A 26,954-nucleotide genomic window follows, 5' to 3' on the forward strand; every position below is an offset into this window, starting at 1 on the left:
ATCGAAGAAGAAGAGCTGGGCTATTGAACTGTAGTGGAGCCAAAACGCCAGGGCCGAGCTCCAGGAGGAGGAGGAGCATTCAATCATCCGTCTTCAAAGAGGCGGGAAGGGCAGCCCCGCCCACTAGCCCCGCCCCCTCGTCACCGGCCGCGGAGGGAGGGGGAAAGAGGGGCGGAGCTTCTGAGCCCTGTACGTGCGCCGCGCTGACGCCTGCGCAGTGCCCGCCTCTCCGGCCCCGCCCCTTCCCTCGAGGCGGGGAGGAGCCAGAGCGGGAGCCGTCTTCTTCATTGTGCGTGAGGGGGCGCCGCCGCCGCCGGACGGACGACGCAGGGACGCCTTGGCGGGTGGCTGGCTCGCCCTCTCCTCTCCTCTCCCTGAAGCGCGCGCGAGAGAGACAGAGAGAGTGGCCTCCTGCCTTCGGCTCCTGAGGCCGGCCGGCGCTCGGCATCCCTCCGCCCGGGGCTCCTCCTCGCCCGCCCGCCCTCAGCCATGTCGGGCCGGTCGGTGCGGGCCGAGACCCGCAGCCGCGCCAAGGATGATATCAAGCGGGTCATGGCGGCCATCGAGAAAGTGCGCAAATGGTGAGTTGAGGAGGGAAAGGAGGGGAAAAGGGGGTCTCCTTGCCCTCCCTCAGGCGCCCTTCAGGCCCTTTGGGAGCCGCCTGGGGAGAAAGAAAGGAAGCCTTGGCTTCGCTTGGCTTAGTCTTGCCTGCCCCCCTCCCTTCGTTGGCAGCCTTTTCCTTTGGAGGGGACTCCTTCTTGATTGCATTGCTATCCCTCCTTTCGCCCCCGAGGGACCCAAGGCGGCTCACAGAACCCAGCCTTGACAAGGATGAGGAGATTCCAACTAGGAACACACCTCTCGACAAAAGGACATTAAAATACATGCAGTAAAAGGTAACATAAAATGGCCTTGAAATATAGACGGTACGAGATCATATAAAACCACATCAAATATATGCAATAAAATATCAAATAAAGGCACGTCAAAGATATACAATAAAATATAATATCGAAACACATCAAATATATACAGCAAAATATAATATAAAATCACAGTGTATGTATATATAGAGTAAAATATAACATTGCATCAGATATATACAGTAAAATGTAATATAATATTGCATCCAATATATACAATAAAATATAATATAAAATTACGTCAAATATATACAGTAAAATATAAAATCACACCAAATATTTACAGTATAATATAATATAAAATTGCATTAAATATATACAATAAAATGTAATGCAATGTAACATTGCATCAAATACATACAATGAAATATAATATAAAATTGCATTGAACATATACAGTAAAATGTAATATAAAATCACACTATATATATATATATAGAGAGAGAGAGAGAGAGAGGGAGAGAGTAAAATATAATATAAAACCACATCAGATATATACAGTAAAATGTAATACAAAGTCTCACCAAATATGTACAGCATATTGTAATATAAAATCACACCAAGTATATACCATAGGATATAATATCAAATCACATCAGATATAAACAGTAAAATATAATATAAAGTCACATCAAATCTGGACAATGCAATGTCATATCAAACCACACTAAATGTATGCAGTGAAATATAATATCAAATCACACCAAACATAGTCCAGTTAAAAACAGACTGCATGCCCCTCTACTCTGCCTTCTGTACAGAAAGCTGGCCTAAAAAGGGTCATCCCTGGGGGGCAAAAGGCCAGCCTAGTCCCCTCCAGACCCTCCATCCCTTGGGCTTTCTTGGCCTCCTTTCCCCCCCTCTTCTTGCCTTTCCCCCTCCTTCCCAACCCCATTTGGAAAGGCTTTCCCTTCCAAGCAGTACAAGAGCTGCCTTCAGGCCCATTCCCCCCCATGGCAAGACCCCTCTTCCAGCTCCTCTTTTGGTTCGGGTTTGCTCAGCTCCTCATATTGGTCCTCTTTTTCTCTCCTCTTTGGTTTTGCCTCATTCATTCTCCTCCACAGCTGCCTCTCTTTTCCTCCTGAAAGGAATGCTGTAGCGGTCAGTCTCTCTCTTGGAGTCCATCCACACTGCTGGGATAATCCAGGTTGAGACTGCTTTCGCTGGCCACGGCTCTGGGCCATGGACATTTGGGAATGGTTGTTTGTTGGGTGCCCCAACAAAACAACCATTCCCAGAATTACCATGGCCCAGAGCCGTGGAGCGAAAGCAGTCTCAACCTGGATTATTTTTGCAGCCTCGGTCTCCCCCATTCTGCAAGTTGTACCCGCTCTGTATTGATCTTCCCTTTCCCACACCCCTGGATCAGCGGTTGCATTGTCACCATGTTTTATTTTATTCTATTCTATTTTATTCAGGTACTTGGTGTGGTTTCTCCATCCCCACACACCGCTTCAGACCAGCGAAGACCCCCTCCGACCCATTCTCTTGGCTGCCTGCCTGTTCTTCCCCATCCCCGCCCCCCCTCATCCTGACCTTTTCTCCTCTTGCAACCCTTCCTAAGCTAGAAATACAGGATTGGATCACTAGCCCAGCTGTAGCTGCTCACCACCATTCTTTGGTTCAGGTGATTTTTTTTTCCCCAGGCGCAGGAGATCCTTTGAGCAGTTGAAATGTGTCTTTTGGAAAGAAGGGCTTTTTCGGGTGCTTGCACCCATCTTAGGACCAGATGAGTCCCCCCCCACCATGCATTTCAAGGCTTCCTTCTTTACCGCCATGCTTTCCAAAGGGAAGGCTCCTCATTTCCATGAATATTAGGATAGATCTTAGAATGGATATGGCAGGCCCCATCACAATCTGCCTTGGAGTGGACTCTTGCCACTCAGTGGACTCATCCCTCTTCTTCACCTTCCGTTGAACTTTGGATGCTCTTCTCTTTTGTGCAACCTCTTTCTGATCATTCCTGCCGTGTAATTTGGCTTCCTTGCCTTTTGTCTGAAGCAGAAAAGAAATGGGAATGTGCTTTGTGGCCTGTATATCATTATTTTCTTTTTCTAAGTCAGACTGATTTTATATTAAATAGGTGCAACGCTGGCAAATAAGGTGGGCATCGATGTGACAGGCTTGCTTTGCTGTGAAGGAAGTGTTACGTCCTCAAAACCTCGGCGCACCTTTTTCACACACTTTTCAGAAGGGGGCCGTGAAAAGATCATTTTACCTTGACATCGTATGTAATGTTCACCATATATACATGCTCAAATATTATAACTGCAGTAGGTCAACCAGATGGATTTATTATCAATATCCCCCCGCCCTGTACAACAAGTCAAATATGTGCTGGCATGTGTCCTGGGTATAGTTAGGAAGAGGTTGTTGTTGCTTCTTGAATTTGTTTGAAATGATATAATTGAAGGTTGCAACCTGGTAAAATCATCCCCCTTTTGTGAAACCTTTACAGCATTTGAGTGTTTTATTCTTTTGTGGGGGGTTGTTGTGGAGTTGCTATTGTGGGAGACATTGTGGCAGAGTTAAAACAATGCAGTGAGAGGGTTATTGAGACACAATAGGCAATCATTGTGCGGTATGGTATTTTTGGATCAGACAACATGGTGCAATGGTAATGAGGGAGCCTTCTTTTGCCTAAATGATTGGATGGAGTTTTAAAATTTCTAACATGTTTTGTGTTATTCCAGGGTATTGCTCATACGGAGCAGGAGTCGTTCGATTCCACATAGGTCAAGGATTTTATGTCTGATGAAACAAAGCCTAGTTTTGTGCCTCCCAAACAAAGGGAATATAGAAAAATAGATTTTGCACTGCCCTTTTCTCTCCCCAATGGATGGTTGCGGTTTCAAAAGCTGGGAGGCCTAGCAGTAGTCCAAGTTGTATCAAACAAAGAGCCAAAATGTCTTTTCAGAGACAGGACTAAGCAGGGAGTTTCGAAAGAGCAATCCAGGGCGTTGAGCTGAGAAGCCAAGCCAGGGAGAGCCTCCTAGTCCTAATGCAACAATCTGAGGACCAACGTTGCTTCTATGTGATGAAGAAAATGCTCTTGCCTGACTGGCTCACATCTGGGACTAGAGCATGGTGCAAGAAGAGATGGCAAGGCTGTGTGGCCTGGAGCTTGGTGGTCTGTTTGTGTTGCCTTGAAGGCAGATGTGCGGCTGCCTTCCTTTTGTCATAGGCGGCAAAGGCATGGGGGAAGGAGCATGTCTTCTTGTGCGACACATAAACTAGGCAAAACTTTTGCTGGCATTTACGGTTGTCATAGCAACCATGCACAGGTGCTTGCACTGTCTTGCTTCTTCAAAAAAAGGGATGGAGCATGCTACGGATATTTTGTGAATTTCAGTCCTGATACAGCAAACTGTTTTTTAAAAAGGCCGTTTTCCCGTTTCTGGAAACACCTGGCCCATCCTTAACTATTCATCCCACGAATGTAGATCTGACTTGTTGTTGTTGTTATTTATTTACATAGCGCCACGAGTTTTGCATGGCGCTTTACAGTGTCTTCAAAACAACATAAAACCTGCCTATGGCATACATTCTAAAATCACAAAATATAAAATGTAGCAAATAGGCAATTTATCCTATTAAAAGAGCAATAAAATGACGAGAATATAGGTAAGCACTATAACCCTAGTTATAAGTACTATCACCTTAGCCTTCAGTTATCAGAAATATCACGTTGCAGCCTGAAATGCTTCCATAAAGAAAAAAGTCTTTAGTTCGGACTTAAAAGAAGCTAGAGAAGTAATAATCCGCAAGGGTTTGGGGAGATGGTTCCAGGAATAAGGAGGAGAAAGGGTGAATCCGAGCCAGGGATGAAGAAACTCTGTTGCCTCATAAAAATTTGGAAATATTGTTACATATGCTTTCATAAATAAGAAGAGAGAAAACCCTTTACTGACCTGCAGTGAAGGCTTCTATATACTTTATTCTGATTCATTTTTCTTGACAGATGGATGAAAGGAAGCTAACCTCTGTGTCTGGATTCTGTTAAAGGTTTTAAAATGACCATAGAAAACGTGAAGCTGTTGAAGACTTTGCATGCTATGGCACTGGATCCTAACGTAAGCTAGCATGGTCCAAAGAGAGTTAGACATATTTAAGTTAGAGCTAGGTAAAGAAATCCTGAAAGCCAACTATGGAGTTGCAGAGATATCTGAAAATCTGAAACAGCCTCCTTCAGTGTGGTGAGCTCCAGATATGTATCCTGTCAATCCCATCATCCCTGGTCATGTTATCTGAGTCCAATGGATATTGTAGTCCAAAACATTTGAAGGACACCTTGTTAGGGAAGGCTGTTGGAACAATATTGCTGCCTAAACATTTGATACAGTGTCTTCTAATTTTCTGCTGTTGGACCCTCTAGTTGATATTAGGGGATTTAACATTGTGGCCAGATTGTATACAGATACTTAGTAATTTGCAGAGCTTTATGTTAAAGAGTGGTGGCAACTTAAAAAAAATTGCTTTCCCCAGAAGTGAAGCCCCCTCAGCCAGCAAATTGAAGTTAAATACTTTTAAAAGTAGTACAATGGGCCCACCGTATCGGTGGGTTAGCTATCTGTAAATTTGAATGCCCACGGACTGCCCTACCCCATTTTATTCAATGGTGGCACGTGCATGCCCAACAGGTTGGCATGGCTGCGCACATGTTGCCACCATTGAACAAAATGGGCTGCAACCATCTGTGTTCTATCAGGTGTCTGATTTTACTGTTACTTCTTAGTACTGGGCCTGTCACGTAAAATAAGAATTATTTTTAATGCAATAGTTTTGGAAGATTAAACTCAAATGTGCATCTCTGTGTTTTAGGTAGTACATGAACATTTTGTAGACATCATTTTAGATGTCTCTTCATGAAGTTGTCCATTCTGTACATAAACATTTTTTATTCAAAATACAATATTTAAAAACTGAGTGGGAAGTTTGCGGTCATATCTTTCGTCGATCAGTGATTTTCATTGATTGATTGTTCAAGTAATTCTAATTTGGAAATATGTTGCCAGTTTTGTATCCACTCGCCAAGGCTGAATCTTCACTGCAGAAATAATGCAGTTTGATACGGCTTTAACGGTCATGTCCCCCTTCTGTGGAATCCTGGGATTTGCAGTTTGTTGTGGCAGCAGAGCTCTCTGACCAAGAAGGTTACTTCTCTCACAAAACTCCAAATCCCAGAAATCCATAAGACTGAGCCATGGCAGTTAAAGTGGTGTCAAACTGCATTACTCCTGCAGTGCAGTTTCAGCCCAAGTAGCACAAGGTTTTGATTATATCCATATTTACTTGGGAGTAAGTTCTGATGAACTTGTTGGGCCTTGGGTCATTGTAGCTGGGACTGGGCTGCATGCCACTTCTGCTTGCTCTTAGGCAATATGGTGGGATGAGTCTCATGATTGGAATGTGGAAATAGAGGGGTATAACCTTATTAAGAGAAATAGGCCAAACAGGAAAGGAGGAGGAATAGCACTATATGTCAGAGATATTTACACCAGTGAAGAGATCCTGGACATCAATCATGGAAGCCAGGTGGAGAGCATCTGGATAAGAATCAAAGGGGAGGGAAACAACAAGGATGTCTACTACAGACCCCCAAGTCAGACGGAGGAATTGGATGATATCTTTCTAGAACAGATGACCACACAGTCAGAAAAGAGAGATGTAGTAGTGATGGGCAACTTTAACTATCCTGATATTTGCTGGAAGTCAAACTCAGCAAAATCCTCAAGGCCTAACAAATTCCTCACTTGCCTGGAAGGTTATTTCATGGTCCAAAAGGTGGAAGAGGCAACAAGGGGGTCAGCTATTTTAGATCTGATCCTAACCAACAAGGATGACTTGGTTAATGGGGTGCAAGTGGTGGGATCCTTAGGTGGAAGTGACCATGTTCTCCTGGAGTTTGTTATACAGTGGAAAGGAGAAGCCAGGCAGAGTCAGACACGCATTCTAGACATTAGGAGAGCGGATTTCAGTAAACTTAGAGAAGTATTAAGGGTGATCCCATTGTCAGGAATACTAAAAGAGAAGGGAGTTCAGGCCAGATGGGAGTTTCTCAAAAGACAGATACTGAAGGCACAATTTCAAACAGTTCCAGGGAGAAAGAAAAATGGGAGGTGTCTCAAGAAACCAGGATGGATGACTAAGGAACTTTCAACTGAGCTGAGTTTGAAACGGAACATGTATAAGAAATGGAAAAAGGGGGAAATCACAAAAAAGGAATTCAAAGAAATAGCAGGCATGTCTAGGGGTAAAGTCAGAAAAGCTAAAACGCAGAATGAACTCAGGCTTGCTAGAGAGGTTAAGAACCATAAAAAGGGCTTTTTTGGATATGTCCGCAGCAAAAGGAAGAAGAAGGAAACGGTAGGGCCACTGCATGGAGAAGATGGCAAAATGCTAACAGAGGACAGAGAAAAGGCAGAATTACTCAACACCTTCTTTGCCACAGTCTTCTCAGAAAAGGCAAAGGGTGCTCAACCTGAGGATAATGGAGCAGAGGACAGAATAGGGGAATTTCAGCACAGAATAAGTAAAGAGATAGTAGAGGAACACCTTGTTAATCTAAATGAATTTAAGTCTCCGGGACCAGATGAACTCCATCCAAGGGTATTAAAAGAACTGGCAAATGTAATATCGGAGCCATTGGCAATAATCTTTGAAAACTCCTGCAAAACAGGAGAGATCCCAGCAGACTGGAGGAGGGCAAACGTTGTCCCCATCTTCAAAAAGGGGAAAAAAGAGGATCCCAACAATTATCGTCCAGTTAGTCTGACATCAGTACTAGGAAAGATTCTGGAGCAGATCATTAAACAGAGAGTCTGTGAACATCTAGAAGGCAATGCCATAATCACAAAAAGTCAACATGGGTTTCAGAGAAACAAGTCATGCCAGACAAACCTAATCTCTTTCTTTGGCGGGGTACAGACCGCCGCTTTGCGGCGGTCTGCTGCCGCCGCCAGTAGGTCCGCGAGGGAGCCGGAGCCTTCAGACGGCCCGACTCCCGCGCGGACCGAAAAAAGAAGCTCCAAAATGGAGCTTCTTTTTTCGTCGCGTTTGCGACGTAGCGAGGCGCCAGGGGCGCGCTCGCTAGGTCAGCAGCGGCGCGACGCGTACGGACGCTAAGCGTCCGATACGCAAAGATGGCGCCGGCCTTGTAGAAGGGCCGGTGCCATCTTGTACGGACGGAGTCCGTACTAGGCCATACTAGGCTCTTTTAGACGCCCCTTTTTTAAAATGGGACGTCCTCCGGACGTCCCAAAGGGCTGTTTAGAAAGCCCCTATGATAAAATTACCAGCTTGGTAGATGAAGGGAATGCTGTGGATATAGTATATCTTGATTTCAGTAAGGCCTTTGACAAGGTTCCCCATGACGTTCTTGCAAACAAGCTTGTAAAATGTGGGCTAGACAAAGGAACTGTTACAAAGGGTGCTCAACAATGGCTCCTTTTCCTCCTGGAGAGAAGTGACCAGTGGGGTCCCACAGGGCTCTGTCCTGGGCCCAGTGCTATTCAACATCTTTATCAATGACCTGGATGACAGAATTGGGAGCATACTTATCAAATTTGCAGATGATACCAAATTAGGGGGAATAGCTAATACCCCAGAGGACAGGATCAAGATTCAAAATGACCTGAATAGACTAGAAAGCTGGGCCAAAGCTAACAAAATGAAATTCAACACAGAGAAATGTAAGGTATTGCACTTAGGGCGGAAAAATAAAATGCACAGATATAGGATGGGTGACACCTGGCTGAATGAAACTACGTGTGAAAGGGATCTAGGAGTCCAAGTAGACCACAAGTTGAACATGAGTGAACAGTGTGATGCGGCAGCTAAAAAGGCCAATGCTATTTTAGGCTGCATCAATAGAAGTATAGTGTCTAGATCAAGAGAAGTAATAGTGCCACTGTATTCTGCTCTGGTCAGGCCCCACCTGGAATATTGTGTCCAGTTCTGGGCGCCACAATTCAGAAAGGACATTGAGAAACTGGAGCGTGTCCAAAGGAGGGTGACAAAAATGGTGAAGGGTCTGGAAGCCATGCCCTATGAGGAACGACTAAGGGAGCTGGGGATGTTTAGCCTGGAGAAAAGAAGGTTAAGAGGTGATATGATTGCCCTGTTTAAATATTTGAAGGGATGTCATATTGAAGAGGGAGCAAGCTTGTTTTCTTCTGCTCCAGAGAACAGGACACAATGGAGCAATGGATGCAAGCTCCAGGAAAAGAGATTCCACCTGAACATTAGGAGGAACTTCCTGACAGTAAGGGCTGTTCGACAGTGGAATGCACTTCCTCGGAGGGTGATAGAGTCTCCTTCCTTGGAGGTCTTTAAACAGAGGCTGGATGGCCATCTGTCAGGGATGCTTTGAATTGGATTTCCTGCATGGCAGGGGGTTGGACTGGATGGCCCTAGTGGTCTCTTCCAACTCTACGATTCTATGATTCTATGAGACACTCTAAACCTTCAGGGTCTGGACTTCAGGATCCAAAATATGATTGTTTCATAATTCTAGTCTTTCTCTGAGGAAACAGGTCAATGTAGGTTCATTGGGGGTTCAGAGGCAACAAATGCAAGAACCAGAGACACAATGGGCAGCATCCATTGGAAATGCTTATCATTGATCATAATTCACTGTGGTCTTAAGGCTTGGGAACCTCATTTACCCTTTCCTATGTCCTTGTGTACAGTGCCAGAGCGGGGTGTTGGGTGATTCATGTTTATGCACTGTGACCATTTAAATTCTTTCTGTCATACATCCCTTTTAAAAATCATTTGAAAGCAAGCTTTTTATTTAAGCCTATAAACACACACCTTCTGTAAAGTTCCCAAAAATGTATGGAAAATAGAAATCAGTTAAGTAACTGAAATTTCAGATGTGGGCTAAATGTAACATTTGGCTCAACTTTGGTGAAAGATCATGTACTGTCCCTTGCATAAATCCAGTATTGTCAAAAGAAATTAGCAGGGAATTAGTATTGATGTATAAGGAATATGTATGGTGTATGTCACATATTTGTGGAATATCTGCTGTTAGTTTCTTTGACTAAAATCCCTAATCACTTGTTTCAGTTAACCCCATGATATATGTGGTATGATTCATTTCTTGGTTGCATTATGGTAGGATAGTGGTTGGTAGAAGTCTCCTGTGAGTCTTAGTCCCATCTAGAATAGGCCCATTAAAATTCTATGATTCTAAGTGGGTCCTATTAAGCATCATTTATGTAAGTCCCATTGATTTCAAGGAGTCTTCTCTAATTAGAACTAAAATTGGGTTTAGGTAGGTGTGTGTGTGTGTCTATATATATATATATATATATATATGGAGGTGTGAGTACCTGTCAGTGTCTTCACTGGCTGTAATGATGTGAATTTGTGTCCTTTTAGAGGTTGACAGTGTGAGCATTTTGGCTAGTGCTTGTACCATTCCAACACAGAACATCACATGCTAGGAGTGCTCTAAGAAGCTTCTGGAAGCAAAATTACGTGATCATTGTTGTACAGAAATGTCCTGTTGTTACAACCCTGAACATTTTCATGACAGTCTACATACTTGGGAGACCCAAATACTTTATCCACTAATGGCAACCTCAGCCACTTGGTTTGACCCTAATTGCTGAGGATCAACCAGCCCTTCTCCATGTTGTCCGATGATGTGAGAACCAGGAGGTGCTCCTTTTAGCCTCCAGTGAAACGCCTGCAGGAAACATAGGCCAAAATCCAATGACCAATTCCAGCTAGAGTAGAGCTATTGAATCAATGGGAACTTTGTGGACGTTCCATTGGCTCCTTGGGTCTTCTTTATTTGGGACTAGCAATTAGATTTGTATCATAAAGTTTTACTGTACAGCCTTCATGTGGCTTGACTATTAATGCAGTATTTTTTTTCCTTTCTGAGGCATCTGGGTTTCTGATGTGTGGATCTGGAGCTGGGGGTGTGGGCACAGCCTTCTGTTTCCCAGATGGCACCCCCTCTGTAATTAGTGTTGAAAGAGCTGAAATTTTCTTTTAGACATCTACTGGAAAAGGGACTTGATGGGAGCCTGTAAGCAAATAGTTTATTTTAATAACATAGTAGAGGTCCACTGCTGGCTTTTTTGGTATGTGGGCTATCCTCATATGCCCAATGTATACCTGTTATTTAATCTGAATAAATAAATTATATGCCAGAGGAAGCCAAGTGCACCTAGATCTGTTAATGGATTGTGATTAACATTGTGCTCAAGCAATATTGATTTGAGTGGTACTTCACAGTAGCTTAATTTGAGAGATGAGCAGATCTTGGGTCTCCTACAGTGATTTGTATAAAGGATGTGTGCCGTGGTCAGTGGTGTACGTCTTAATTCAGAAAAAAGGTTTCTGGAGGTAGATCTATTTGCATTAATGCATACCTGCCTAGACCCTAAGATGAGCCAAAGAGGCCCAGATCACGTGCTTGCCAGTAAGATCCGCCAGGCACAAGAAACAGGCTCTTTTTATGGTAACCGCATTCTTATGAAATGCTTTCCCCTTGGACATAACATTGCATGCCCTCTCTGACTGGTTTTAAATGGACCAGAAAGACCTGGTTGTCCCACAGGTCATTGACTGTAGAAATCTACACCAGCAAAATAATCCAGCTCCAGTGCGCAATATCCTGCGTTGATTTCACCCCTGGTAATGCCGCACCTTCTTGTAATTAACTGGACTCAAATTGTGTGAAACGCCACATATTTCCACCTCCTGAAGTCACATCACTACGAAAGGGAATTTCTTCCCATGTCTCTGTTGGAGTGTTTTAGGTCACACGAGGGGGGGAGGGGCAGCGGCAGTCCTTTCCCCCATTCCCAGCATGTGTAAACTTATCACCCAGTAGCCTTTCTTGTTTTCCTGTCAATCTTGCTACCCGCCTTCCTCTTTCATTGGATGGCCCCCTCATCCAATACCCTTTGCACCCATTGAGTAAATGTGGGTACTTTAATGGTCTACTGACACACAAACCACACGCATACAGGACAGAGTGTGGGTGAACAGAGGCCCAAGCAGGTAGCTTGGGCTCGCCCCTCACTGGGTGATTGGATCTGGCCAAAAACCTTTGGCCATGAGCTGCTTGACTTTGGATCAGGTCTGTGAGTGGGACTCCTCTGGAGAGCGGGAAGCAGCCCCAAGGAAAGGAAAATATTTTGGTCCAGCCACCCTGCCAGTCTGGTTTCCTCCTAGCAACCAAATAATTGACCACTGAGTAGCTGGACTTTCTCCAATGTTATCACAGTTCCTGTGCCCCTAACTCTTGCAAATGTGGAGGGATGGCTGTATTTATTTAATAGATTTGAATACAATAATTAATATTTAATAAAATGGAATACGCACATCCCAGCAAGCAGAGAATATGAGACACACACTGAACATTTTTTCAAAAATGACAACACACTTGTCAAAAACAGGATGCCACCCACCAATCTGTCCCTTCCCTTGATGCCACACCAATCCAGAAAGAGACAGGTTGCAAAACTCATGAACCCCCCCCCCCCCCGGAAATTGCAGAGTAAAAAGAGGGGTTTAAAAATCAGTTGAACCCCTCCAGACATTGATGAAAAGCGCTTAAAATCCAGAGGAACATCCCTCCCTGGCATCAAGGTTTACATTAGTTATCTGAATGAAGGCAAATGTCATTGTGCCCTCTTCTAGGCCTTTCACAAAGTAATAGAGAAAGGTTGGAATAAGAAACACGAGCATGACTGCCAAACTGCAGACTTGTGTCGACAATTAACATGTTGGAAAGTACCAATTAGAAGGACTGACTGGTGCTAATGGGTAAAGATGATGATTTTAGTATTTTATTTTGGTAACGTAGGACAATAAGAAATGGATTGCATATCAGGCTGCAGAGCAAAATCCTAACAGTGCTTGAGGAGATTTCTCACTGATTTTATTAATACAGAGTTGACAGATTGGATGTTGAGGGAGGCTGTGTTCCTCAGTATAATCAGTACAGATTTTGGTTTATCAAACATTCGTAAAGAGGTAAACTGTCTAATTAAAACTGAGTGTTTCTGATTAGAAACATTTATCTGAGGTTCAGGCAAACGGGTTTAAGCCCTCTTTTTAAACTGAAGGATCAAAAATTTTATATGTTAATGTTTACAGTTTTGGGGAACATCCTTAATTTTTCCTTTTCCTTGGAGCATATAGGCTGCTAGGGTAGGTGAATAATACATAATGGGAAAACAGATTTGGTATTTTATATTCCTTCCAGTATCCCTGTGCACTGAAGTTCTCAAGTCCTTTGAACATTACATGCTTAGGACTATATCCCCAGCTATGCAGCTAATGCCGCTTGGTCAGCCTTCTATATTCTGAGTCAGAAGTGATCAATTGGTTCTGCTTGTGGTGGATTTTGGAAGTTCAAAAATGAAAACTTCTGTCTGTTGGGTCCATGTCAGGTAGCTCTTTGAATTCTACCTGGCTAGTAGTAGGTATGTCACCACATGTAGGTCTGAGTTCAGTGCCCATAATCCTGGGCATTGTTATGGTTGCCCCTCTCAAAATCTAACGGTAATCCTATGTGTGGAAAGTGAAATCGAATCAAACTTGTTAAATGAAAACTGTTACAATTCAAACCAGAGTTAAAATTGCAGAGGTAACTTACACTCTTGCTGATATTTCTCCTGTATTCTGCAGTTTGTGAAGATAACTGTCTTCTGAAATGCTAACTATGTCTAGAATTTTTCGTTTTCTATTGTAGCATCTGCAATTCTTTGATGTAGGAAGAGGTCTGGTAGAGCAAGGCAGTTTAGTCTTCATGGTCATAACCAGAAACATTTTCACAGTTCCTTGTGAGTTCTTCCACCCAACATTTCATTGTCTTAATTACGGTACTATGCAGTTAGTCTTACATTTAGTATTCAGAGGTGAGTTCCATTTCATGGGTTTCAGACTTTCAGTTTTAGGGCAGCATGGTGGATGGAACTAAACCTTTTACAGCAGTGTTTTCAAGATATCTGATATGAATGACTGGCATCCCACCTCCCAAATATTCCAGGGACCAGTACCATATTTGTTCCCATTGAATACAATTGTATCTTTCTTGCCTAGAATCTCTCTACAGAGTGGCAGCTGATGGCTCACAGATTGGCACCACTACACAGGCCACAACATACTGTAACACTGTTTTACAGCATTGAGCTTTAGGACCAGAGGCTGTTCTTATTATTATTATTATTAACCTTTATTTATAAAGCGCTGTAAATTTACACAGCGCTGTACATACAATCTTTTTAATTGGACGGTTCTTGCCGTTCAGAATTTGGACACTGTGTCTCAAAGCCAGATTTTTTACAGAAGTAGGTGTGATACACTCAGTATTTTTATAACACAGCGCCATAGGTAGTTTGGTTCCTATTTGCGAGTTGAGAAATGTCTGTAAACGAAGGACTAGTGATTAATAGCTACTGGAAAGAGGAGCAATACAGCTATAGAAAAATCACTGGAAATCTTCCATGTGCATCTTCATGAAAGAGAAGAAGAGGCTTTGCTGTATTGCAAAAATGCTAAAATTATAATTTGTACATCTTCCCATCATTTTGTCATTCTCATTCTTAAAATCCATCTAAATCTCACACATCCTATGCCACAGATTAAAGTCTGCAGGGCACTTGAGACCTGCCTTGTCCCTTTCCATTTCTGCTGCCTTTGTCCTTTTGTAACTCATGCTTGCCGTGGATAGTGCAGTCCCAGTTACCATCTGCCTTAGGATACTAATGCATATGCATGTGTGTGGTGTTATCAAGAAACACAATAGTTTGTTTTACTTGAATGAACACTGCTGAGGCGCTGCTTTTCCCTCCTTAACATGCATAGATTTCCAGGCTCCTGTTCTGGCCTGTGGAAAACCATGGCTTGCTGTTTTGGCCAAATGAGCAAGTTATGATTTGTCATTTAAGCTTGTTGTGCTATGTACCCATGACTATAAAAGTAGTTTTCTAAGCCTCATAATCTTCCATGATAGAAATGATTCCTGGGCACCCCATGTTGTTTGTCATCTGTCTGCTGTTTGGCTAATGGGGCTGTAATATTCCTTTCTTTGAGAATCCTGGACTTGGATGGATCAGCCCATTTGTGCAATAGAGAATACATAGTTATCAATAGTTGTGCTTCATTTTAAACATTTTTAGTGTTGGCTTTGAGAATTCCTTGTCAAGTTTCTTTCTGAGTTATAGATCAAGTGTTGCTGAATTACACAAAGAATGTTCACAAATTGTGTTGTTCCTGAATTGATAGAATTCTGTACATGTCTTGATATATTTTTCGTTTCAGTGGAGAGTGTACAGGCTGTTTGAATGGCTTGTTGTTTTCACATAATATACATTATTGTGTAATACTTCTTAGTGCATGCTGTTCAATATTTTTTGTCTTATTGTTTTCCGTCTAGGGAGAAGAAGTGGGTGACAGTCGGTGACACATCTCTCAGGATTTACAAATGGGTACCAGTAACAGAGCCCAAAGTAGATGATGTAAGTATTATAAAATATTGGAATTGCATGATAACCTTTAGAGAACTTCAAGCTGATTCACCTTGTGGCTGGAGAGAGATGCTACCAAATGGGCAGACCATGGATAAGGACAGAGATTGCATATATGCTGAACAGGAATAATTGGGGGGACTACAAATTTCGCCTCTGTTTCCTCAGATGCTAACAAATTTTCCCAAAGCAAGAAAGACCTTGGCATTGTAATGAAACATGCAAAGCATTGTATCGCATAGTCCCAGCGTTTAATTGGAACATTTGCCACAGAGACAATGACTGCTTTGCCATGGTTATAACCAGTTTGTAAAATGGATTTAAACAACTGGCTAGAGGGCTTTATACCTAATGGACACTTTTGCCATTTTCAACATACTGATGTCAGGAAAGGTTGATTTTAAAGTCACGAAAGGTCCTTACTCCATTTTTCGGAAGTGGTTGCTAAGAGGATTCTTGCCCATGGAGAGCCTCTTGAGGATTGCAGTGGTGCGGGTTACATCCTTTAAATCATCTTTATAGCCACCTGGTTTTGCTGTTCCATTACTAAAATGTATCTTTATATGTGTGGCTGCAGCATTTTTCCCCCTGCCTGTTTGTCTAGATTTTGGATATACCCAAATGCTTCTAAAAGGAAAATCCCGAAAATGTACGTTAATGCCTTCTGTAGTCTGAGGCTGTCATCTGACCATCTGCTCCTAATTTGGAGAGTGTTGCCTGACCCTAATGCTCTCATTTCTGAACCGCCCCCTCCAATTTGCCCCCTTTCAAGCATCTGGCTTTTCATTCTCTCGGCAGGCGCTGGGTTTGTGAGAGCAGCGCAGCTGGCACTTTCTCCTAGGAGACCAATTACGTCACCTTCTAATTGAAAATGCCGCATCCTTTTTCGTTCATGGATTTTTCACACGATGGATGTGATCATCATTTGCTTTGCTGCTTTATCTTCTGCCACACCAGTAGCAGTTGGGGAGGAATGGTTTGGCTCAAAGTCTGTGTAACATTCAACTAGATTTGCAGTTTCAGTTTGATTAGATTGCTCTCTCCGCTCACATAAATAGGAATAAGCTTTTAAAATCAAATTTCTGATTATTATTTGGGGGAAATCAATAGCGGTGAGGTCTTTTAAAAACCAGATAAATTAAATCTGAGTTTTAATACAAACACACCCAAAAAAGCCTATTACTTTTTTAACCCTTTAAATTTCAGTCAGTAACCCTTTGTGACTCAGTACCAAACGCTGAGTGAAAAGTTGTTTTCCCATGTAAAGAAGAAATCTTAGGATAAAAGTGTTTCTTTTAAATTTGAGCATTATGCCACATATAGCAGGTGATATTTGTTTATGGAAAATTGTGTACTTCTTTTCTGTGGTTAAAACACACACATACTCAGGATGGCATAGAACATTTTGGGGGGGACTGTGGATCAGGAGCTAGCACATTCCTGCCAATGTTGAGGTCCATCTTCTGACACAAGAAGCTGACTTTCAGTGAAGTCTGCGTGAACTGCTGATTTTCATTTCCCCCTCTTAGAAAACCAAGAACAAGAAAAAGGGCAAAGATGAAAAGTGTGGTTCTGAGGTTACTACTCCGGAAAACAGCTCTTCTCCTGGGATGATGGATATGCATGGTGAGTGGGGCAGAGAGACTAGACGAAAGTCTCTTGGTGTGGCAGAGTTTATCTGTTGTCTGCAAGGGAGAGCCTCCAGACATACATAGTTGATGTCCACATGGACTGAGAAGTGACTTGCTCTTCTATATGGGTCTAGTGTTCGGTTATATCAAAGTAAGGAATGAAACTGGCATTGCTGATATAAACGCAGTGCCTTCTGAAATTGTCACCACAGACAGTTTGGCTATAATGTTTATTCACTTTAACTTTATATTCCAGTGGCTGTTTACTAGCAAGCTCAGGTTCATTTGTTCTTTAAAGTAGATCAGATGTCTTCAGTGGAATTCTTCCAGTGAGCAATTTGCAGGATAGCTTTGTGTTACCTGGCTGCTGGTGGACTTGTTAATGGTGACTTGCATCTGACATGGAAACTAACAGAGCAGTAGGAGGGAAGGTGCAATGGAGTAAATCAGCTAGAAAAGAAGTGGAATTCTAGCATTGTTTCTGTAGATTGTAAAGAAGTTTAGATCAAGTTCTGCAAAGCTTTTGAGTGACAATTAATTTTGATCTCCTACATCCTTAAATTAATATGCAATTTATGCCACTTACTCCCCACCTTGCAATATGTAGCATTGGATAAGATTTGCAAACAGCAGGATGGCATACTACTTTCTGAGCAATTCCAAAGTCATAATGAGGTTTGAGAGATGTCTTGCTTAAAAGGAGATCATGGGACTCCACCAGAGTCTTATTTTCTGCATGCAAAGTAAGTGTTTTTGTTGCCGAGCTGTAGACCCACTCCATGCCAAAATATGAGCTCTTTTGCTGAACACATGTAGAGCTACTCCTAGAGAGAGTCTGCAGAATGTGGTGAAAGTAGAATTGGTCATCCTAATAAGCCAAATCAGGATTTCACAATTGTTCTTAATGTATTCTATGTGAATCTACAAAATAAAGCCTCTGGGTGCTATACCAGGCACTTATATTGGCATGAGCAAAGACTGGATTAGGTTGAAACTCACAGCCTGCTTTTAGTGTTTCTTGCTGATGGTTTGATTGAGGGTTGCGCTATTGCCTGGTGTTGTGTGGAAGCTGTACACTGATTTTTGCTGCATAAATCAAATTTCATTCAAGTTAGCTTTCAGGTGTCATAGTTATCTCATGGGGGAGTAGTAAGTGGGCCCTAGTAACTCTCACCACAGCACTTGCAGCCCTGTTTCGCCTGCGTCCCTTCTGCTAAGCATGCTTATGAGGTGTAAACTTAAGCCATTGAGTGCTACCTCACCAATGAAACAGCATTAGGAGGTGGACATGTCTGTTACCATTCTGGCCAGGAGTGAAGGAATACTGTATAATATTTGTGCAGATCTTAAGCTAATAGAGTAGACAGCACATGCTTTTGAGGATCAATTTGAGGGTACCTGATTTTCTTTCTGTATGATTGCAAGCCAGCCACCTCTGGTTTTTGTTGTTGTTGTTGTTAGTTTTTTCTTTCCTAGGAGAACTAAATCATGCTGTCTCCCCCTTTTTTTTTAACCATATACCAAGTATCATGACAGCAGCACATTACATGAGCAAGACGTTACAGTGATGTTGTTTCTTTGTGGTATAAATAAGTATCAGTTCATTGTGTTCTGCACTCTAGACGTACCATCACTATCATAGATTTGGAATGCCCCTTCCACTTCCCAAGTGGCCATTAAAAATGGATCATGGTCAGGCAGCATCTCTCAAAGACATTTACACAGCTTGGAAGAGCCTGTGAATGGGTTCTAAATATTTCATGTGTAGATGGGAGGAAGCATGACAGAGGCAAGTATAGTTGTTGGTTCATATGTCAACTGTGCTCTGTTCTTCATTTTGACATCAACATGGAGGCAGAGGAGATTATTCTGTTGCCCCAAGTACTTCTTTTTGGAACCATCCTTACTGTGGTTTTGTGGAAGAGAAGGTGTTTGGGTAATGGACTGTGAGAGTGAGTTTGTATATTGCCTTTATGCCATCCACACTCCTTTGAATAAAATGGGGGGAGGCACCCATAAGGAATGCTTCCATTGTCCCATTGGCTCTGAGGTAAGTATTTGTAGCAAAAAGCCTTCTTGCTGTTGTTTGCCTTCAACCCTAAGACGAACTTGTCATGGGGTTTTCTTAGCAAGATTTGCCTTCCTCTGAAGCTAAGAAAGTGTGACTTGCCCAAAGTCACCCAGTAGGTTTCTGTGACCGAGCAAGAGCACTAGATATTAAAACTGTTAGTGGTACATGGTAGAAATTCAACACACAACTCCTGTCTAGTATGGAGTGGTGAGATATGTTAGGAATGCAAGGTAATTTTATATAGTAGTGCAATATATATGTAAATGAAAGCTCTGGCTCAGTGAAAAAAATGAGGATTCCAATCTCTTATTTACAGATGACAATAGCAACCAGAGTTCAATAGCTGATGCTTCGCCCATAAAGCAGGAGAACAGCAGCAACTCAAGTCCTGCTCCAGAACAGAATTCAACAGGGCAGGCAGATGGCACTGGAGCAAAGTCTGATGATACTCAAGGCGACTCAAAAGAGGAACCTGGCTCAGAAGGTAATTCGTATATGTGGGCTTGTGAAGTCAGATCAGGGCTTAGCAGACCTGACCCTCTTCTTGGCCACTGGCAGAGAAATGGAGCCAATGGTTGGCACCCAGTCTACTCCTCCATGTCATTTTCATGTTTAAGGCCTGCCTCTCTTCCTACTGCGTATGCTAATTTTCCTTTGTTCTAATTGCATTTTTGCAGTATTGTCAACAACAGTTTATCATGGAACTGAACTTGTTAGATCAAAGTAAAAACCAGCTCAATTCTCTTGAAAGCTGTGCAGGTCTTCACTTTGCTTTTCAAATTCAGGCAACTCTGCTTGGTTACTGATGACCTCTTCAGTGCCAGATCCAAACCCTCATTTAGGGCTGCATATGGCCACAGGTTACACATTGTCCACCCTTGCTTTATGCCTCGTGTCTCTATAATTCTGATGGCTTATTCTCTTCTTGCCTGCCTTTTTGCTCTTCTGGTATAGAAACAGTTTATGCTTTTCAGACACCATGAATATCATTCCAAAAGCTTTCCTATACGTACAAAGTAAACTAGCCTTTAGTGTCAGGCACATTGAGAGTGAGAGCAATTCAGGATCGTATCTTGCAGCCTTCTCTGTATGGAAGGGGGCTCACACCATTACCTTGCATGACTTTGCCCATAAGTATTGTCCCAGTGTTTGGAAAGGCTTTTGGCTTCTGCCTGTCTCTGTGGCTGTGCCTCCCTCTAGTGGTCAATTTGAGAACCTCCACACTTGTTTTGGTACTGGATGGCTCCTTCCCTTCTGCTGCTTTTGATAGGTTCCTTGTCTACCTAGGGGTAGAGATCTGCATTTCCAGCTGAACATAAAGTAGGGCTAGTGGTGTACTAGGGGTTGGTGTCACTCAGTGCGGTGGGGGGACAGACTGCCTCGGCCCCTGGAAGTCCGTTTGGGCTCTGGCATGGCTGCAGTCACACCAAAGCCCAAACAGGACTGCCCCCCTCCTCAGCATCCACTGCCACTGGAGGAGAGCAGTGCCAGGCCCCCAGAGGTCCATTTGGGCTCCCAAATGGCTGCAGCCATGCCCAAGCCCAGACAGAAGGGATTGCCATGGCTGCTGAGCAAGCGCAAAAAGGTCACAGTGCCCTTTCTTGCTTGCTCAGTATCCGCGCTGGGTGTATCACCCTACTGAGTGACAAACCCCTCTGTGGTGTCACCTGGCGCAATCCGCATCCCCCTAGGGATGCCAACTTTTGTTAGAGCAATCAATTAATCTTCTTTAATCAACTAAGAAGTAATTCCTAATCAAATAATCTTTAGGGTGTTTTTTTTTTTTAAGTAGAGACATTTCTCCTCTTTGGTAGTCAACTTAGCCATACAATTTTCTAAGAACAGAGGTGTTGCACTTGCTTCAAAATGCTTGCTTTATGTACAAATTTATGCAAGTTAAATTAATTACTCTTCAATTGATGATGATATGGTAGCGATACGATAAGCTTGTTGAAATATTTGAAGGAATGTCATATTGAGGATGGAGCAAGCTTGTTTTCTGCTGTTCTAGAGACTAGGATATGAAGCAATGGATTCAAAGTACAGAAAAGGAGATTCCACCTAAACTTTAGGAGGACCTTCCTGACAGTAAGAGCTGTTCGACAGTGGAAGACGCTCCCTCAGAATGTGGTGGAGTCTCCTTCTTTTTGAAGGTTTTTAAACAGAGACTGGATCTGTCGGGGTGCTTTCATTGTGTATTCCTGCATGGCAGGGGGTTGCACTGGATGGCCCTTTGGGGTCTCCTCCAACTCTATGATCAACTAAAACTGTTTGAATCTGGTGATAGTTCTAACAAAAGCACTATGTACATTGACTGAGAAAAATCTTGCTGTTTTTGAAAGATGCTTCTGACGAACAGACTTCTCAATCTTCGATGGAGAACTCCATGAATAGTTCAGAGAAAGTGGAAACTGAGCCTTCAGCAGAAAATGACATAACCACAGAGGCATCTAAAAACTCTCAGGTAATAAATAGTGATAGATATGTGGCTTTTCATTCCCCCCCCCCCACCCCACCCCTTTGGGTGTGGGAATTGCATGATAGCCTTGACTGCATGCTTTGAAGGATGATCTTTATGGTGCTTTCTGATGCTATAGGGGATGGTGGGAGAGAAGAACATCAGCATCATCCTTTGCATGCTGGTCCAATCCGCTGCCATGCAGTTAATGCAATCCCACGAAAGGGGTATCCAAGCTCTGTGAAGGAGGTCAACTATTTTCTTTGTTGGTCTCTTCCACGGTCAGAGTAGCTTTTACTGTGGTTTGGGGCCATATAGTAAATATGTGCTGCCATTTCAGAAAGCAACATATGGTAACTATATAAATAAATTGTGGTTGATTAGAAAAACAATGTCCGGCAGCATTTGTGCTTGTGATATGTGCCATTTGGGGATATCTTGTGTCCTTGACATATAAGAATAAGCATGGTTTTATTCAATAAACATTCATACTAATCCTCTTTTCTTTCTTCTCCTATACCAAGGACTCTGAAGGAGTGCCGCCTTCTAAAAAGATGAAAGTAGAGGCTTCCTCTCAACAAAATGTTGACGAAATATAAACTCTAGATTTTTTTCCTGGCCAGTTTTTATGTAAGGTACACCAGTGGGCTAAATTATAGAACAACTATAATTAAGTATCTTCTCTTGGATGAGGACAGAACTCCTATAAACTTTTTCAAGTTACCAAGCAGAAATCCAAGAAAACCAAGCAAAGGCTTACTCTTTTCAGACACTGAAAACTTCTTTTCCTGTGAAGCAAAAACCGTTGAGAATTTAAGTTACTGTCTCTGAAATGGTTGGAGTAAACAACTCAGGAGGGGTCTACGCACTGTTTCTAATGTCAAAATTACAATTATGTTGCTGCTGTATTTTTTTTTCCATTCTCTATTTAACATAAGATATTTAAGGATGGTACAGGTCAGGTATTCTCTTCTCATGTGAAGTTCATTGTTCTGATGTGATGTCTGTTTTTTGTTTTTGTTTTTTTGTGCCTTGTGTTCCAAAACAAAAACAAACCAGTGCTAATTTTTTAAAACTTGTTTTTGCAACTGTCTCCTTTGCAACGTGGCCTACGTACGATGCCATATAGGAAGCTATTAGCTGGGCTGCCCACTCCCATTTTATACCCTGGTGCTCACTGTTCTGACATAAGAGATAACTTGAGAAAAATCAGGAGGCCATTTTCACTGTTGGAGTCCAGAGAAATTGATTGTGGATGGATTTTCCTGGAGCTACAGGGATACTTTCTATTTAAACGCATTGCATTTGAGCCACTAAGACTTTCTCCTCTGCTATGCACATGGAAACAAATGCACAAAAACATAGCTTGCTTTTGGAGAATTTCTTGGTGAAATCCATCCGTCTGGCTATAGAAGGTAGTCCTTTAAAACTGTTTCTTTTTTTGAAGTGAATGTGCTCTGCTCTTCATTTCATTAGTGTTGGATCTGGGTTATAATTGGGACAAATTATGCTTTTTTAAGTACTAAGATTGAGATATCTATATCTGAGCATTACTGAGAGGAGCTTGTTATAAATGCAAGTCTAAATGGACATATACATGATGGCAGATGATAGTTTTGAATAGGTGCATTCTTGAAACAATCGGTTTTAACTAAACTGGATTTCCTTGTGCTGTTCTTAAACAAGATGTTTATTGATGCATATTCCAGCCTGTACTGTACTGTACTTGAGGCATATTTTTGTTTCAAGGAGTTTGTATATACAGTTTTGTTACTTCATATTCTGTCCTTCAGACATCTATGTTTAGGAGAAGTTCAGTTTTTAATTTCTGTGAGCTTAGTGTGGTGACACAGGCTGCACAAAAATCTCACCCGTGGTGGTGGTAGTTGACATCTGTAAATACTAGGTGCTGTGATGCCAGCTGTAATAAGAATAATCCCCCCAAACGGTACTCATTCCCCTTGAAATCAATGCCCCCTTAGTTATAGCTGTTTCCCACTCTTATCATTTTCAGTGGGTCTGTACTATGCTTAGCCCTTTGCTCATCTAAGGAGGTGTTGAGTTGGTACAGTTTTTCTTGATGGCTGCGGAAAATGAGAAAGACCCATAAAAAATGAAGAGGAGAAACATAAGTCTTATAACTGTAGAGCAACTTTTTACCTGCAAAAGGATCAAGTATACTTTGCACTGGAAGTGCTAGCTGGCTTTTAAAAATAGCGGATCAGTTTCTTGCCCAAGTTGTTCCCTTACTAATCTTGATTTCTGATTCCTCCAATGGTGAAAATGGCTTGATTTTTTATATATATATATATGTTATTACTACTTCGGTGCATTTGCAAGGAATTACGGAAAAGACAAGATAGAGGAGATGGAGGCGCCACTTGAGGCCTTCCACCAAATGCTTGTGAAAAATTAAAAGCAAGGAACCATATGCTTGAGAATATCTTCTCTTCGTACATTGAAATAAACATTGTGAATCTCATCAAAATTAAATTTGGGTGCAAATTATTCATGAAAGCAGTATGCTCCTTAGAAAGTCTTTTTGTGCTCAAATTACAAAAATTAGCTGACAGTTTCTTAAAAAATTAGAAAGATTTTATATTTGCACAGTATACATAATTAAGTGGTAACTTTTTCTTTCTTTCTTGCATTTCATATCTGCTTCAGAAATAATGGGCGATGACTGGTTAAATAGCAGTTGTTGTGGACACTACATCCATGTTTAACCAGGGGTTGTGTTTTTGTAAAAAAAACATGGCTGATCTATGAAATAGACGAAATATATTTTTTGAATTTTTTAAAAAATTAATTATGTAGCTTTTAATTGATCAGTGCTAAAACGGTCTGTGGCTCTGAAACCCTCATTGACAATGTTGTCATGTCCCGTAGTTTGCTGCCTGTAGAAGCTTCAGTTTTGTGGTTGTGTCTTTTCCTTTTTTATATATATACCAATTCCAAGGAAGTAGATAATAGGTGTTTAATTTCAAAGCTGAATCCTGTACTTAATGAATAATAAAAAAGATATATATATATATATATATATATATATATATATATATATATCACTAAAATACCTCAAATTTTTTCATTAGGTAGGAAAACATGTATTGGCATTACTGACACTGATAAGTTTAGTGAATGAAACTGGCTTCTTGATTCCTCCTGTGGCTTTTCCCCTCAAAGGTGGCAACACTACACCAAGGCCTGCTACTCTTGCATGATGAACTTTGCCTCCTGATAGGACCTGCTTGTCTGTGACTTGCAAAGTGAGCCCCGTACTTGAAAGATGCGAAGCAGTAGGCTTTGATGAGTTAATGCCATCGTTGTGCTGTCCCATCATTCTTGAAAAACCCCAGCATAACCACAGTGCTTCGTGGCTTTTCTTTGTTAGTAAGCAACACTTGATTTGCAGCTCATACAACGTTGCTGATATTGGGATCCTCTTTTGGTGAATAAGGGGTAATGGGGGGTGAGTGGGGAGCAGACCCAGTTAGGGTCTGCTAGGGTCCGTCTGTCCCCTTTTAAAAGGATGGAGTAGGAGTCTGGCCCTCCTTGGTATGCCGAAATTCACAATCATGTAAGGACTGTTACTGGTCTTTCCTTGAAGTGCCTGATAACATTGCTAGGCCATTTGGGTGTGCAGTTGCAAAACAAAACAAAGCTTGAAAGGGATAGTATTGGTCCAGATCTGCATTCACTTGAGACTCAGTACCAGGTCCAGCTTCTTGGTTTGGCACCATTTTGCCCCTTTGGTTTGATGTATATTAAAAGCACTGAGGATGGGATGAGAGGGAAAGTGTGCTGAAATCTTGTATCACAGTGACACATTTGGTGGGATGCTGTTTGCTCCAAAGGCTGCACTTTGTACAGTCTCTGCTTGCGTCTGCGCAAGCGGAGCGTACGGAGTGTCTTTCAAGAAATGTAGTTTAAAGCTCCAGAAGTGCTTCCTTATCTACCCACTCGGCATTTGGACCTTCAGTTCCTCTCAGCCCTCCAACCTAGACATGAAGCTAGCAAGGTAAAACTGCTCTTTTGGGAATCCTGAGGGGCAGAGTGAGAAATGAAGGCCTTCCAGATGGACAGTTGACTCAGCCAGATGTTTTTGAGCAGAACTCTTCATTGTGAAGTTCTTAGGTGCTTGGGGGAGTGTAGTTGTAAATCATTCCAGAAAGTGCTGGCGGTTAGCAAAAGGCCAGCGACAAAATCCGCAAGGCAGCATAAAAATGACTGGCTTTTTTGGGGGGGCGGGGGGGGGGGCGGTTAACCTTGTTCATACGAGAAACATTGTTATGCTTTGGAATGTTCTTTATATTGAAAAGGCCTGCTCGAAGGTGTAAAGAATGTTGTGGGTTTTTTAAAGATACCTAACCGTTTCCCCCCCCATCTTAATAATGATTTGTGTGTGTGTGTTGTACAGCAGTATCATTTTTTTTCCACTTATTTATTCCATCGGTAGTTATTGTTTGTACAATGTACAATGGTTTCATTAAAAAAAGAATAAACTGTAAAACCACAACACGAAACCCTGCGTGGCTCTTTTGGTTCAGAACAGAACGAAGGTGTTTGCACAAAAGGACGTCAATGTTTCCAAGCCTTAGGGGGAAGGCCTGTAAAGTTTTTTTGGGGGGGGGGGGGTCATAGTCTATAAAGGTTTGCCCCATGCCTCTGAGGAAGTAGACCAAGGGCCCAAAGAGACAGGCCAAAATAAAGCTGCTTTGGGTCACTTTGGAGATATACTGTTTAAATGATGCATGCGTCCTAAGAGGCCGGAAGCTGCGTCAAAGCTGCGCTCCACTCCTTAGGACTGGAGCATGGCTTTAGCGCAGCTTCTGACCTCTTAAGATGCATGCATCATTTAAACAGCGTAGCTCCAAAGTGATCCAAAGCAGCTTTATTTTGGCCTGTCTGTTTTGGCCCCAAGTCTACAAAAGCTCACCTCACATCATATTATTTTGTTAACTGCCTTGGAGTTGACTTTGACCCTAGGAATGAGAGACCTCCAAGGCCCGCTGTCCTCAACTGCCCTGCTCAGCTCTTGTTGCAAACTTATGGCTGAGGCTTCTCAGGGGGCATCTATCCATCTGGTGCATGACCTTCCTCTTTTCCTATTGCCCTCCGCTTGCCCAAGCATTATGGTCTTCTCTCGTGAAAGGCCTTCCTTCTCATGGTATGGCCAAAGTATGACAACCTCACTTGAGTCCTCTTGGTTTCTAGGGAGAACTTGCCCCAGGATGCATGTATTGGTCTTTTTAGCAGCCCATGGTACTTGGTTGTTGTTGTGGTGCCTTCAAATCATTTTGGACTTACGGTGACTCTAAGGCAGACCTGAGAGCCAGGATGGTGTAGTGTTTTGAGCTTTGGACGATGGCT

At 42.4% G+C, this 26,954-nt stretch overlaps 1 protein-coding gene across 2 annotated transcripts; it reads left to right on the forward strand.

Annotated features, from left to right (window-relative positions):
• Window positions 1–158: 158 nt before the first annotated feature.
• Window positions 159–26,098, forward strand: BCL7A (BAF chromatin remodeling complex subunit BCL7A). Of its 2 annotated transcripts, XR_006100861.1 has the most exons (7): window positions 159–581; window positions 15,334–15,415; window positions 16,954–17,050; window positions 19,443–19,610; window positions 21,469–21,590; window positions 22,109–23,896; window positions 24,606–26,098. XR_006100861.1 is itself a non-coding variant. In XM_042441393.1 (6 exons), the coding sequence occupies exons 1-6, from the start codon at window positions 490–492 to the stop codon at window positions 22,181–22,183; spliced, it is 636 nt and encodes a 211-aa protein (XP_042297327.1). In that variant the 5' UTR covers window positions 159–489; the 3' UTR covers window positions 22,184–24,066. The 2 variants fall into 2 exon arrangements, 1 of the variants encoding a protein (XP_042297327.1); XM_042441393.1 differs by lacking the exon at window positions 24,606–26,098 and having other exon boundaries at window positions 22,109–24,066.
• Window positions 26,099–26,954: the final 856 nt, after the last annotated feature.

The sequence above is a fragment of the Sceloporus undulatus genome, chromosome 10 (assembly GCF_019175285.1).
Source record: "Sceloporus undulatus isolate JIND9_A2432 ecotype Alabama chromosome 10, SceUnd_v1.1, whole genome shotgun sequence".
NCBI lineage: Eukaryota > Metazoa > Chordata > Lepidosauria > Squamata > Phrynosomatidae > Sceloporus > Sceloporus undulatus.

Bases quoted from the DNA above. Each gene is read 5' to 3' on its own strand.
- BCL7A (XM_042441393.1), top strand. From the start codon at position 490: ATGTCGGGCCGGTCGGTGCGGGCCGAGACCCGCAGCCGCGCCAAGGAT. The intron at 582-15,333 runs GTGAGTTGAGGA...TTTTCCGTCTAG, and splicing joins ATCGAGAAAGTGCGCAAATG to GGAGAAGAAGTGGGTGACAG. The intron at 17,051-19,442 runs GTGAGTGGGGCA...TCTTATTTACAG, and splicing joins TGGGATGATGGATATGCATG to ATGACAATAGCAACCAGAGT.